Source organism: Oncorhynchus masou, chromosome 1, assembly GCF_036934945.1.
Source record: "Oncorhynchus masou masou isolate Uvic2021 chromosome 1, UVic_Omas_1.1, whole genome shotgun sequence".
Lineage (NCBI taxonomy): Eukaryota > Metazoa > Chordata > Actinopteri > Salmoniformes > Salmonidae > Oncorhynchus > Oncorhynchus masou.
Genome location: NC_088212.1, coordinates 37,019,345 through 37,034,447, shown reverse-complemented (window position 1 = coordinate 37,034,447; position 15,103 = coordinate 37,019,345). Strand labels below are relative to the sequence as shown.

The 15,103-nt window shown below is 42.7% G+C and overlaps 2 protein-coding genes across 6 annotated transcripts in view; both read left to right on the top strand.

Moving 5' to 3' along the window:
• LOC135543393 (transport and Golgi organization 2 homolog) overlaps positions 1–1,228 on the top strand; it is a 53,044-nt gene extending 51,816 nt beyond the window's left edge. For all 4 annotated transcript variants that reach the window (XM_064970636.1, XM_064970608.1, XM_064970616.1 and 1 more), the window contains exons 8-9: positions 44–148; positions 726–1,228. In XM_064970636.1, the coding sequence (XP_064826708.1) occupies positions 44–148; positions 726–846 (226 nt within the window). In that variant the 3' untranslated portion in view covers positions 847–1,228. The remainder of the gene's footprint in view (positions 1–43; positions 149–725) is intronic.
• A 3,130-nt stretch (positions 1,229–4,358) lies between these two features.
• On the top strand, positions 4,359–15,075 carry LOC135543338 (microprocessor complex subunit DGCR8-like). 2 transcript variants are annotated; one of them, XM_064970534.1, is made up of 14 exons: positions 4,359–4,481; positions 4,948–5,967; positions 8,088–8,256; positions 8,478–8,620; positions 8,850–9,201; positions 9,416–9,613; positions 9,765–9,866; positions 10,035–10,133; positions 10,245–10,327; positions 10,488–10,588; positions 10,681–10,787; positions 11,085–11,212; positions 11,414–11,527; positions 12,950–15,075. In XM_064970534.1, exons 2-14 carry the CDS (start codon positions 5,263–5,265, stop codon positions 13,031–13,033), a joined length of 2,385 nt encoding a protein of 794 aa, XP_064826606.1. In that variant the 5' UTR covers positions 4,359–4,481; positions 4,948–5,262; the 3' UTR covers positions 13,034–15,075. The 2 variants fall into 2 exon arrangements, with proteins under 2 accessions (XP_064826606.1, XP_064826597.1); XM_064970525.1 differs by having other exon boundaries at positions 10,245–10,348.
• The last annotated feature ends 28 nt before the right edge of the window (positions 15,076–15,103 follow it).

The following is a 15,103-nucleotide window of genomic DNA, read 5'->3' as shown; positions in this document are numbered from 1 at the left end:
AGAGAAGGTTTGAGTGAGAACGGATTCTTCCTCTATTCTTCAGGAACACCCCTGACCCAGCCCAGGAGAGCCAGGGTGAAGGGTACAGCAGCCCCATGCTCCGGGCCCTGTCCTCTGTGTGTGTTCGCTCCCCGCATTACGGCACAAGGTCAGATTCCTCCCTGTCCCTGACAGCAATTAGCTTGGCCAGAGTCACAATATAATAGAGTGGCCTATAAACCTTGCCAATGTCCCACATAGTGTTGTTATTTAAATCTGTGGTCATGGTTTCACCAATTAGCTCTCCCATTTGTCATGCGGGGCCTGCCCTCAGGGGAAGGCTGTGCTGGAGGGTGTGAGAGCAGGGTCATATTCATAGGGTACATGGGAAAACAAAAACAATTGTTTCTTATTTGACAAATCTATTGTCATATTCATTGGTGCACACCGTAGCAAACGGGAAACGTTTTGTGAACGAAAACGAGTTTCTTATTGGACAAATCCAGGTAGTACCTTTTTGTTTCAGTCCATGCTGCTCTGTTTGGTGCATAATGAATACGCCCCATACATCATACAGCCCCTTGTGCATATAATCTCATCTATAACCAGTCTGGCCTTGAAGTTGTGTGATTATGAAAGGTGATTGGGGAACTCCAGAATCACAATGTTTTCCCCATATTTGGAATGCACAAGCCACTCTTGTTTCACCCCTCTATTATTTCTGATGTTTTGTCTTCCTGTTTCAGGACCAATACCATTATCCTAATAGATGCATCAGGGAATGTGACCTTCACAGAGCGCACCATGCTCAACTGTGACGTCAGCCAATGGAGCACAAGCTCTTTCCAGTTCAAAATCCAGAACTGAAGACCGCTAAATGGGGCTATATGGGAATCACACTCTGTGCCTTTCTGCATCCAACCTCCTCCCTATCCCTCCTTCTTCCACAGCAAGCTCTGGCTTCACAACAGTGAAATGAACATGAAGATTGATTTGCTATTTAAAATGGTGGTGGGAGAGAGTCAAATTATGGCACTTTTTTTCAGAGAGATTGTTGCACTGTTCATGTAATTGTCTTTGGGGAATACGTTTTAGCTTGACTTAGACGTGTGAATTAATTAAATCATACATAATGGGCGCTATTCTTATTTTGTTAATTGGATTAAAATATTATTTTGAGGTGTGTGCTTAAGTGTATTGCCAAAGAACAAATGTAATTTAATAACCAAAGTAAATTATTTACATTTAACATTGCATCTATTTTCTCAACACTGGCTTTGTGGCTCAGTCTGCCTTCTACTCGCCATGTTTGTTTGTATCTTCAGTTGAGGTGTAAAATGCTAACACTCTTAGAAGCAGCAGCAGCAGCCATCAATATCCTTCTAAAATTCTGTAATAAGAATGACTGGTTTGGGTTCCTCAAGTCAGGTGTTTAACTTTTCTGTGACAGAATTATGAAGGCATATTGCAACAGCCTGCCTTGTAGAATAATAGTTATCATTGCCACAGATTTTGACTCTGCGACCGAGGTTTGCTTGTTAAGTAACACAGGAAAGCACTTAAAATGTTTTTCTAAGTGGTAATCAAAGTGTTTTTCTTTGTTTTCCTGCCTTGTTTCACATACTGCATAGGAGAGACATTTCACAGCAAGGAAAACAAACTAAAAGGGTTATTTTTGTCACTCACATCTGTGTTCGGGTTTCTGGTTCAAACACTTATTCACATTTGTGAGAGTTACAAAAATTGTGTTGATGTTCTGCCAATGATGAGGATCCTTCAGTGGTTTTCTAAGTTTTATGTTACTGACCTCTGGTATCCGTAGAAGTTCAGAAACCTGTTTACCACATCACTGGTGTCTTGATATAAATTGTGAATATAGTACTTTTAATCTGTATTTATATAAAACATTTCTGTGTTTGCAAAACACGGGAGTTGTTATAGAACTCCAGCAAAAAATGGCTTGCTGCATGTTGCTTATGAGTGCATTTCACGCAACTTTTAGATTTTAAGGCTTTTATGAATGTTCTGCTTCATACAATGCTCAAAAAAATAAAGGGAACACTAAAATAACACATCCTAGAGCTGAATGAATGAAATATTCTTTACATAGTTGAATGTGCTGACAACAAAATCGCACAAAATGTATCAATGGAAATCCAATTGATCTACCCATGGAGGTCTTGATTAAGAGTCACACTCAAAATTAAAGTGGAAAACCACACTACAGGCTGATCCAACTTTGTAGTAATGTCCTTAATAAAACAAGTCAAAATTAGGCTCAGTACTGTGTGTGGCCTCCACGTGCCTGTATGACCTCCCTACAATGCCTGGGCATGCTCCTGATGAGGTGGCGGATGGTCTCCTGAGGGATCTCCTCCCAGACCTGGACTAAAGCATCCGCCAACTCATGGACAGTCTGTGGTGCAACATGGCGTTGGTAGATGGAGCGAGACATGATGTCCCAGATGTGCTCAATTGGATTCGGGTCTGGGGAACGGGCGGACCAGTCCATAGCATCAATGCCTTCCTCTTGCAGGAACTGCTGACACACTCCAGCCACATGAGGTCTAGCATTGTCTTGCATTAGGAGGAACCCAGGGCCAACCGCACCAGCATATGGTCTCACAAGGGGTCTGAGGATCTCATCTCGGTACCTAATGGCAGTCAGGCCATTTGCACAACAGCATGTGAAATTTGTCAATCAGTGTTGCTTCCTAAGTGGTCAGTTTGAGTTCACAGAAGTGTGATTGACTTGAAGTTACATTGTGTTGTTTAAGTGTTCCCTTTATTTTTTGAGCAGTGTATAATGTTGGTGTCATCATCACAAATCAACTGCATTTTACTTCAACCAGTAAAATGGCTCTTAGTGTTAGGGTTGCGTCAATTCGAATCTGGTATCAGGATAAATATGACATTGAGTCACCGATTGTATACTATGTATTTTTTATTAGCTAAGCAATAAGTGGTAAATGCAGTTTTCGTATATACGGGCTCTCTGTCCCACCTCGCAGGGCAAACAGAGAACTGACTCGTTCCTGACAAAGATATTATAATATACTCTGAACAGAGGTAGTTCCTGCTTCCGAGCCGGCCTGTCAGAGTAGAGACTGGGCGTGGTTTAAACTCACCCAGCCTATAGTTGATTGTTGGCGCAGAGGCTGGTCCCAGCCCCCTAAGTGCTTCAGCAGTCAGTCGTTGTCGCTGTTTAGAATATACAGTTATCAGGCACCTGGCTCCTGTTATCTAACAAAAGACCGTTTGTTCTCGCAACACTACGTTCTGAATGTGCCCCCCAACAAGTCAACAGTTCCTGTATTCGTGTTATTCTGTATTATTCCATCATGAGAAAGGCCCATGGCCTTGAAACTGTTAACAATGTTTCAAGTCAGCTATGTTGCATAACACATACATACATCCACACAAGCCAACAGCAGATAATATTCAAGCACATATATGGTAACGGGCTATAGTGCATAACACAGAATCCTCATATTAGGCTGTAGGAAAAAGCTTGCCAATGTCAATGAGCGTTAGCATTCTAGCTAACAATTGCTGCATCCAAAATACTTATTTGCAAAGATCACAACCAAATATAATTTTAGCGATTGTTAAAGCAAGAATCAAAGCATCATTGTAAGCGTATGAGAACCCCAAGTTATTTTGTTTAGAAGTAATAAAACGGTAAATCTAGGCTATGTTGAATTTGCGCAGATGGCCGTCAAGATTAGCGCGCATCTATGCGTTAGGTCAGTGTCGTATACTGGAAAAGGGTCTATTGCAAATGTTATGCATTCTTTCAAGAATAGATCTGATCCGGCAATTTTTTTAGACAATCGCAAGTTTATTAACGCAATGTCGTGTATGGTTTGTCGCTGAATAAACTGCCATTGCAACGGTTGTCACAGTTTCTATGTTTAAATATTGATTCTTATGTAATTTGCAGAAACTTTTGAATCTTCAGTAAACACGATGGGTGTGTCTGAGTGTTGTTCAGAGGCTCTATGCGGGTTAGAAACAGCAGGGTTCTCATTTTAGGAGACTATGCAGATACAATTGCATTCAATGTTTAATGTATGATGATTTATCTTGTTTCACTGATCGCTACTTTGCACACAATTTTACTGGTGAAGACAGTAGGTGAAGATGATTGCCACCCAGCGTCAGTATGTGGCCACTGCAATTCGCAACCCAATTGTGCCTACCGTTCTCATTGGTCAACTGTGATCTATTCTAATGTTTGATTGGTCGATTTATTCCCGCAGTGAGGCAAAGGCCTGCCTTTGTCGGTTGTTGATTAGTGTGCCCACGTAAGAACTAAATGGTGATTGGACTCTTCACTGCTCAATCGTCAAAATGCCGGTATTGGGGGTGGTGTTTCAGAAGAATCCTGCAGCTGTCTGCAAGATGGCGGAACGGGGAAGGGATCTGTCTGGCCTCGTTAAAAGAATAAAATAATTTAGGTTTGCTAGCTAAGGGAAGAACATTTTGTATATTAAATATAGGTGAGTGATCAAATGTGCTCATTGTTTCTGTGTTTAATATTTAGCCCAGTCATATTGACACCTAATTGTGTAGCTTAACCGCTTAGCTTCAAGTTTGAGCTAAGCTAGCCAGGTAGCTAAAGTTAGCTAGGCTAGTGCGTAGAAGGACAGTACAAATTGCTCGTCTTTTGAAATCGTTCAGTTTCGAAGGTGCCCCATATTGCTAACCATTTGCCAAGGTTTTAGCATTAGATGACTTTGTAGGGTGAATCCAGTTTCTAAATATCTTGCACAGACAGCTAACTAACGTTAGCATTCTGCAATCAAGGAAGGATTTTTTTTGCTTGCTTGGCCTGTGGTGCTGGCATTAGTAAGCAATCATACAAAATGCTGCATAATGTGCATAGCTACCTTGGCTACATGTTTTTGCACCGCAATGTTGCTCTTTTGGCGTCAATTATTGACTGACATGTCTCTGTTTTTCTAGCTCTGACGGGGGATTTGCCAGTGGAGGAGTCGCAGTGCCTAGAACCCGAGTAATATAAGCTGAATGCATTGTGATTTCCAGTAATTGAGACAGTGATTCTAAAAAGCTGTCTACATTAATGAAAAGAACAATGTAGTCAGCTTAGCATATTCAACACTGGTACATGATCAACACAGGGAAGTTGTTTTGTTCGAAATCTTGTGCAATGTGCTTCTGCATGCATTTTAGCCAAATACTTATAAGAACAGGTTGCAAAAACAGTCAGGGTGACCCATAAAGAATTTGTTGTATTTAGTGATTCATAAGACAGTCAACATGGAGATAGATGACATATTACCACCCTTGCCTTTGGAGCCACCTGATGATTTAAACTCAGAGGGCCTTAATGGTAAAGCGCAGCCTCCACCACCTCCCCTGCAAACGTCCAGTGACGCAGAGGAAATGGACGTTAGCTCTGGTGGTGATGGACAGACACACACCCCAGCAGGGGACCAGGGCCTGGGGCTCCTCGCCAAGGGCTCCATAACCTTCAGTAATAACCTTTCAGATGAGGTCGAACCCAGCTCACTGTGCCCTAGAACAGCCCGCCATGCGCCCCCTGTCAGCAAGTTCCTACCAGAGCTTAAGTTACTACAAGACATTAAGATCAGTGTCAGCGTTGTAGATAGCAGCAGGAGCAAAGATAGGAAGGTGCTGTACACAGGGATCGGTCAGGAGGGTGGTGGTGTAGGGGAGACCAGCTCAGAGGGCCTTAATGGTGAGTTGCATGATGCCAATACAGAGCTAGGAGCTGTTGAGGGTAGCTCAGGACTGGGAAACGGGATGGTCTGTGGCAGTGCAGAGAGGAGGGGGGAAGAGGCAGACCTGGAGAACAAAGTGGAATTTGCGGTCTTGGACGAGCTGGAGGACTTCAGTCAGGACTTCCTGGATACGGAGAATGTGGAGCAGGGGGGTTTCAGGTCTGAGGAAATGGTTCAACCGGAGAATGCTGACGAGGAGAACCTGAATTACTCATATGAGGTACGTAACCAAGGGGCCCTGTCTTTGCCTCTGCAGAGCCTTGTCATTGTCCACTCACTGATCTTTTGTGCCTTGTTCACACTGTAGTGCTGACCTGAAACCGTAATGGCTTGGATATTCTTTTCACATCTTTTCCAGCACAGTTCCAGCAACTATGGAAGATGCGTAACAACGATACAGATAATGATTTTTGTGTGGAGAACATACCGATACTGAAATATCTGCCGTAATTAAAACATAACTATTTTTCATTTTCCACACAGCATTTTTATAAATTGCCAGCATTTGTCCAAGAAATATGCTTCAAATGTTTTCTTACTTTGTGAAATGAATGATGCATCATGAGAATGGCTGCCAGTGTTCAGATAATCATAAGTTTTAATTTTTGTTATCCTATTTATCGGTGGAATCATTGTCTGATAATAGGGACTAAAAAGCCAATATCAACAGACATCGGTGGACCGACATATCGGTCAGGCTCTAGTGACGATGTTACCCCAGTATGGTTTGGCTCTGCACTGTGAAAAGGCTAATCGTGTATAGCCATTTTTCTAGTGACATTGGAATAAAATGTCAGCTTGTTCATCGTAGTTCTCATTCTTGATGGAAGCAGCGGAAATTCCTTATCTTTTCTACTTGAGATTGAGGTTGACATACACTACCGGTCAAAAGTTTTAGAACACTTACTCATTCAAAGGTTTTTATTTTTACTATTTCCTACATCATGTAGAATAATAGTGAAGACATCAAAACTATTAAACAAAAGTATATAACAAATCAAAATATTTGAGATTCTTTGCCTTGATGACATCTTTGCCGATTCTTTGCATTCTCTCAACCAGCTTCATGAGGTAGTCACCTGGAATGCATTTCAATAAAAAGGTGTGCCTTGTTAATTTGTGGAATTTCTTTCCTTAGTGTGTTTGAGGCAACCAAGTGTGTTGTGACAAGGTAGGGGTGGTATAATACCAAGTCCATATTAGAGCAAGAACCGCTCAAATAAGCAAAGAGAAACAACAGTCCATTACTTTAAGACACGAAGGTCAGTCAATCCAGAACATTTGCAGCCCAAATAAATGCTTCAGAGTTCACGTAACAGACATTCAACATCAACTGTTCAGAGGAGACTGTGAATCAGGCGCTCATGTTCAAATTGCTGCAAAGAAACCACTACTAAAGGACACCAATAAAAAGAGACTTGCTTGGGCCAAGAAACACGAGCAGTGGACATTACACTGGAGGAAATCTGTCCTTTTTGATCTGATGAGTCCAAATTGGAGATTTTTGGCTCCAACTGCCTTGTCTTTGTGAGACACGGTGTGGGTGAACGGATGATCTCCGCATGTGTATTTCCCACCGCAACGCATGTAGGAGATGGTGTGGGGGTGCTTTGCTGATGACACCGATTTTATTTAGAATTCAGGACTTAACCAGCATTCCATCTGGTTTGCGCTTAGTCCCACTATCATTTGTTTTTAAACAGGACAGTGACCCAACACACCTCCAGGCGGTGTAAGGGCTAGTTTACCAAGAAGTCATCTGGTAAACCTGACCTCCACAATCATGACCTCAACCCCAATTGAGATGGTTTGGAATGAGTTGGTCCGCACAGTGAAGGAAAAGCAGCAAACAAGTGTTCAGCATATGTGGTAACTCCCTCAAGACTGTTGGATAAGCATTCCTCATGAAGCTCGTTGAGAGAGAGGTGGCTACTTTTTGAAGAATCTAAAAAAAAAAAAATAAATTAGTTCAACTAGGGGGGTTACTACATGATTTCATCTATTTAATAGTTTTCATGTCTTCACTATTCAACAATATAGAAAATAGTACAAATCAAACCCTTGAATGAGTATGTGTTCTAAAATTGTGACTGGTAGTGTAGTTGGTATGCTTGGTGTCTTCAAAAGTTCAACCTGATTTAAATCTCCTCTCATCCACTTTGTGTCCAAAGCTTTTGTTTGTTTTGCATGCCAGATATTGGTTGCAAACATGACTTGAAATTCCCTCTTGTGAACGTGCTGACAAGATGGCGTAGCCCTAACTGAATGGACGACATGGTAGGTTCGGGCTGCCGCCACCCCTCGATTCTCCCCCACACGCTCAACCACAGTCTTTTCCAGGAGGACTTCGACAATGATGTAGACGCTCTGCTGGAGGAGGGCATGCCCGTGCCCAAAAAGATGCGCCTGGCGGAGGGGGCTGCTGAGTATGCAGGGGACAGTGACCACGCGTCGGACGGGGAGGGAGGTGTTCAGCCCATGATGACCAAAATTAAAACAGTCCTGAAGAGTGAGTGGTGGATGTCTGGCGCTGATCTGCCTTTGGTAACGGTGTATCTGAGCCTGACACACATTGATGTTATGTGTTCATATCTTATGAATGCATAACATCACGTTTGTGAGAGGACGCTGATGGTGTGCGATGTGTAGTCGTGTCTGTCTGCAGACGTTGTCGTATTGTGTGTGTGGGTGTTTGACGCTGATGTGTAGTGATGAGTGTGTGTTTCCCAGGTCGTGGGCGTCCACCCACTGAGCCACTACCTGATGGATGGATCATGACATTCCATAACTCTGGCATTCCAGTCTACCTGCACAGAGAGACCAGAGTAGTGACCTGGTCCAGACCTTACTTTCTGGGGACCGGGAGCATCAGGGTAAGACGTGGAAGTGATAAGACTGATGGAAACTGCTGTACATATGAGTCTTTTAGAGGGTTAGGAACATGTTAGGAACCCCATTGTTATACGCTGAATACTGGTGTAATATTTACATTTTTGGTAGGAATGGTCAAACTAAAGAAATAAGGATGAATATCCATTTATTTCTCCTCAAACAACGGTAACAACCTACTTCTAACCAAACCCCTTGTGCCACTGCGTACAGAAACACGACCCTCCCACCAGTAGCATCCCCTGCTTGCACTATAGGAAGATGAAGGATCACGAGGAAAGGCAACAGAACGGAGAGGTGACACCCAACGCTGCGGTGTCTCCGGTGAAGCCTGGGGAAGAGGCAGACTCCCTGGAGAGACCAGACGAGCCTGACTCCACAGCCCAGGAGGACCCTACCACTGTGGCCCTTGATCTGAGCCTGGGGGATGGAGAGGTGGAGTTGGAGACAGGCCTGGTCACAGAAGGAACCATAGAAAGGTGTCCTGTCCCGCATGGCAAGATGGCCCAGGGGGCTCTGGGACAGGTCAGGGCCAAGGTGGAGGTGTGTAAAGATGAATCCATAGGTAAGGGTCAACACACTCCATGACGAGCTATTTTCTTGCCAGCAGGTAGTAGTTTTGAAAGCCATGGCTGATTTTGATATAGTATGTTTATCTTGTCAACTTAGGGGATAATAGTGTGTTGGTGGGTATTTCTGAAGAACAGCTATACACGTCAAGTTTGGTTTCTAAAGCAAAAATATAACTGATACCCCTCCCTTATTGAACCCCCAACCAGAAATTGAGGAGTTCCGCAGCTACCTGGAGAAGTGCTTTGACTTTGAACAAGTGACTGTGAAGAAGTTCCGTACCTGGGCAGAGCGCAGGCAGTTCAACAGGGACATGAAGAGGAAGCAGGCTGAGTCCGAGAGACCCATTCTGCCTGCCAACCAGAAGCTCATCACTCTGTCTGTATCAGATACCCCCACCAAGAAAGGTACTGGATGCAGAAGAAGAACCATAGGCGTCATCTGAATTGGCACCCTATTCCCAAAAGTAGGACACTATTTCGGGGATAGGGTGTCAACTATTTCAGTGTGGAGTATTGAGCTAATCGCATCAACTCTTTCCCTCTTTATTTTTCTCAGAGTTTGTCATTAATCCAAATGGAAAGTCTGAAGTTTGCATCCTACATGAATATATGCAACGTGTCCTAAAGGTCCGACCTGTTTACAACTTTTTTGAATGTGGTAAGACTCTCTTTTTGTCTCTGCTCCCCGTCCATGATGTTGACTTTCAACTAGCTTGTCCAAGTGACAGTTTTTTCTTAGAACAAAACACATCACCAAAGCACTAACCTGAGAAAGGGCCTTTATGCCGTTGGCACCCAATTAATCCTATTTTTCCATCTCCCCCAGAGAACCCAAGTGAACCCTTTGGCGCCTCCGTCATTATAGACGGAGTGACATATGGCACAGGAACTGCAAGCAGTAAAAAACTTGCCAAGAATAAAGCTGGTACAGTACTTTCATATTGTTCTTTGAATTTCTATCCTCTTAAGCAGCTGCAAAGGCTGTCTGAACTATAAATAATCAGAAACGGCGTATTTACTGATGTCTCCCCTGTAGCTCGAGCCACACTGGAGATCCTCATCCCTGACTTTGTAAAGCAGACATCTGAGGAGAAGCTTGTAGAAGGGGATGAACTGGAGGTATCAGCCTGCCAATCATTGGAAAGGCCCTTAATTAAATCATTATCTTCTTTTCGTGTTTGGTCGGATAACATGTCTCTTTTATAACATTGCACTTTACTAGCTAGTTGATGATTTGGCTGAATACTAATGAACATTCATGTGTCTTTGTTTCCTGCAGTATTTTAATCATATCAGTATTGAAGATTCTAGGGTGTACGAACTGACCAATAAAGCAGGCTTACTCTCGCCATATCAGATTCTACACGAGTGCCTTAAGAGGTGAGACTCAAAACATGAGGTGTAAGCATAATCAAATGTTCTGTTCTGATTAATCTGTTAACCTTGTATTTCAACTCTCTTGTGCCCGGTAGAAACCATGGAATGGGTGACACCAGCATCAAGTTCGAGGTGATCCCAGGGAAGAACCAGAAGAGTGAATATGTGATGACGTGTGGAAAGCACACTGTGCGTGGTTGGTGTAAGTTACCCCCACACTGACCCTCCAGTCACCGCAGCAAGTTCATGCTCCATGCCGCTCTGTGTTAATGTAGTGTAAAAGCAGCATTACGAATTGCAAATGCTTTCTTTTTTGTCAGAGCCATATATAGAGAATTCAGACAACTTTTACTCTGAACACCATGTTTGCGCCTTTGGGTATCTACACTATATATGGGTAAGAATTTCCCTGCTCAAAGCCGAGCTGTATTAATGCAGTGTAAATCTAGTTAGCATTTCTAATGGCTGCTGCTCTGTATGTATATGTCCTGTTTTCCAGGCAAGAATAAGCGTGTGGGGAAGCAGCTGGCGTCGCAGAAGATCCTACAGATGCTGCACCCCCACGTAAAGAACTGGGGGTCACTGCTCCGCATGTACGGCAGAGAGAGCAGTAAGATGGTGAAGAAGGTAGGTACTACCTGTACACCTCATACTGTACCGCGGCACAGATGCTCCTTTGCTGTTGGAGGCCCATAGGTCAGTTAGGGTCGTATAGACTTCAGCTCATCAGAAGCAAAACTGATTTGATGGCATATGCTGCTTCGCTTTCAACCAGATGTGAGTCTCTCTCTTTTCTATAAACTGATGGCTTTTTTTTTTTTTTCACAGGAAAATTCAGACAAGAGTGTGATTGAACTTCAACAGTATGCCAAAAAGAACAGGCCAAATCTTCACATCCTGAACAAACTGCAAGAGGAGATGAAGAAACTGGCTAAAGAGAGGGTGAGTGTTACCTGTAGAGTGTAGAAGCTCCAATTTAGATTCTGGGTCTCTGATGTAACCTCTGCATTTGGTGTCATCAGGGAGTTTTACGTCTGTCTGATAACCCTGTCAGGTTCCAAAGCTGCTCTGAATCCAGTGTTGGACATGGAGGTACCTAGACAGGGAGATCTCTCCGCTTTCTGACACTCCTGCAATTCTTCTGGTCTTTGCTCCATTTGCAGTGTCTCTGCACCGTGGTGTTACTCATATTTCATATGGTTGCTCCAGCCGTACCTTATTTCAGACGCTGTCATAAATCATGTTTGTACGCAAGTGTGGCCTGGATTATGATCTTGAATTATGTTTTGTCGAGGTAAGTTCCTCAGTTCGGTGCAGCAGTTCAAACTGTTAGGACAATTTCTGCGTTGTATTCATTAGGCACCACGGGGTAGAGAATTGACAAAAAGGACAACCTGAATTTGTCCAATTCGAAATACACTGAACCAAAATATATGTTGTTGGTTTCATGAGCTAAAATAAGATCCCTGAAATGTTCCATACGCACAAAAAGCTTCTCATTTTTTGCGCACATTTGTTTACATCTCTTTTAGTGAGCATTTCCACTTTGCCGAGATTATCCATCCACCTGGCAGGTTTAGCGCATATCAAGAAGCTTATTAAACGGCATGAATATTACACAGGTGCACCTTGTGCTGGGGACAATAAGGCCACTCTTAAAGTTGGTTTGCTGATGTCAACGTTGTGAAGTGTCCCTTAGTGGATTTGGGGTTATTGTATGTGCAGGCATAAGCTACGGACAACTAATACAATTGCATTTTATCAATGGGAATTTGAATGCACCGAGATACTGTGAAGAGATCGAGGCCCATTGTCGTGCCATTCTTCCTTCACCTCATTTCAGCATGATAATGCACTTCGCAAGGATATGTACACAATTCCTGGAAGCTGAAAATGTCCCAGTTCTTCCATGGACTGCAAACTCACCAAAAATGTCACCCATTTAACATGTTTGGGATGCTCTGGATTGACGTGTATGACAGCGTGTTCCAATTCCCGCCAATATCCAGCAACTTCGCACATCCATTGAAGAGGAGTGGGACAACATTCCACAATCAACAGCCTGATCAACTCTATGCGAAGGAGATGTGTTGCTCTGCATGAGGCAAATGGTGGTCACACCAGATACTGATTGGCTTTCTGATCCACGCCCATATCTGTATTCCCAGTCATGTGAAATCCATAGATTAGGGACTAATGATTTTATTTCAATTGACTGATTTCCTTACACTATATAAACTGTAATTCAGTAAAACCTTTGAAATTGTTGCATATATATTTGTTCAGTGTAAATGTTAATACAACCCTGCTGTCTTTGTGCTTCAGTGTAAATGTTAATACAACCCTGCTGTCTTTGTGCTTCAGGCGGAAACCAGGAAGAAGCCCAAGATGACCATAATGGAGTCAGCCCAGCCTGGCAGTCAGCCGCTCTGTACTGTTGACGTCTAGGAACTATCACTGCAACCAACCTAACATGGCACTGACCAATGGTAGCCATAGTCACTGTCAGATAAAAAGTCGCGCCACCAATCTATCATCCAATTATGCATCATTGTGTAAGGGCAATACAACACATTTATACTATAAAGGTGGTCATCTTAGCACTGTTTCTCTAAGCTGTTTGTTATTTGACCCCCCCGCCCCCCCTCCCAAGGTGTTTATGGTTCATTGGCTCGGGTAAGAATAGTACAAATGCACTAACAGACAGACTGACAGTAGAGTGAGCACCATCTACCTCTTGATGCAATCTCTACGCAGCAGTGCTTCTATGAATTGAACCACGGGGGTGCAGACAGACCGGTTGAGATGACTTGACATGTGAACCACAGCAATTTCTGTCAGCCTGTTTACTCTGTAGTAATGACTGAAAATCACTAGCCCCCCCGTGTTTTTATAGTTGCGATTTAATTTCTAATACACTCCATACTTTTCGGACACTGAACATTTCGAGCAGGTTTCCTTGTATGCTTAAAGCATAGCCTATTCAAAGGGATTCGTTTGCAGTCTCTGCTTTTGCTATTCTGGTACGTTGTGGAAAACCAATTTATATGCTGTTGTAATTTGGATATTGTTGATGTGTATAATTTGGATGGTGATTAGGGTCTCTGAGTATGCTTTGTCTAAAGAATGACAAGCTTACGTTTTCATTTGCACGTGAAACATTTACCTGATAAGACACAAATGAAGTTTTCTGCACAACTCCAGTGAGTCCAGTCATACTTCTTGTTACATGCTCATGTTCTTAGTATGAGAAATGCATTTTGAATTTATTATGGAATGGACATTGAGGGACTAATAATTTGAGTTGCATTTGTTCTGGATATACAGGATGAAACATATCAATGGACAGCTGATAAGGCTGGTCTGTCTAGCTAAGATCTTGTTTCCACGTTAGCACTGCAGACAACAAGCACAAGGGCTTGAAGTACTGTAGTCATTGATGAGATATACAAGGTAAAGTTGTTACATATTTAAGGCAGCCTATACTTTTGGACTTTTCTTTCTGTAATTAGATGTTAGCCACTTCATTTTTTGGGGGGGGGGGGCTAATTAAAACAAAACCATAACATGCAGACTCTTATTTAGCCATTAATTTAAGGGCCCACATACAGATGGGAGAACAATTGGCTACATGTTGCCTTAGTTGACCCATTCCATGAAGGGCTCCCATCCCAGAGAACTCACAGGGCCCAAGTCCCCCTTCAAGGGAAATGGATGGACCAAGCCCCTCCTGATACAGCATTTGTTTAGCCAGTTAAGATGTGTCATAATGCGACTAGACATTAATATTGATGTTCTGGAAGAATTGCCTTTAGCATGTACAGATTTGAATTAAGAATTGTTTTAATGGTTTGGTCGTCTATAACAAGGTTTGTTTGCCATTATTGTGTGTGTGTGTGTGTGTGTGTTCTGACCAATCACTTTTTCAAGCATTGTGTAGGATAACTACGATCCTCTGCGTAAGGCAATCTTTGGAAATTAAGTTGGCACACTTTACCTCGAACAAAATACGATCATGTCATTAAATCTGATAGCTAAAGAAGCAGTGTGAACCAAAGCTTAACTACAGTCTTATGCATTTTTATAGAATACTGTAGGTTGCTGCATACAATACGTAAATATATTACACACAGGAAAGGATAAAGATGCAATACCTGCTGGAACAAAATATAAACTGATGTGCATTCATTGTGTGACATTCGGTTTTTGCGCTTTTCCTGAATGTTTAATGCAGCTGATCAGAATTCACCATTGTACACAGGCACAATGCTGTTGTATTGAATGACCCCCACACACACACACCTCATATTTGCGTGTTCTGTCTTGCCAAGTGTTAGTGTGTAAAGAAAATATGCCTTTTACACTTTTTAGAGTTGTAACAAGTTGTTTGCTAGAGATATTGCTGCCTAGAAAATGAAGTATGTAACAGCGACTTGGGATTGCTGACTTTCAGTGAAATTGGTTTATGCAAATAAAATCGTCATGACTTAGGCTGGCTCCTGCTTGAAATGACCCCTG

Coding starts and splice junctions, on each gene's coding strand:
- LOC135543338 (XM_064970525.1), top strand. CDS start 5,263: ATGGAGATAGATGACATATTACCACCCTTGCCTTTGGAGCCACCTGAT. Junction 9,867..10,034: donor TTACAACTTTTTTGAATGTG/GTAAGACTCTCT, acceptor CATCTCCCCCAG/AGAACCCAAGTGAACCCTTT. Junction 10,589..10,680: donor CTACACGAGTGCCTTAAGAG/GTGAGACTCAAA, acceptor TGTGCCCGGTAG/AAACCATGGAATGGGTGACA.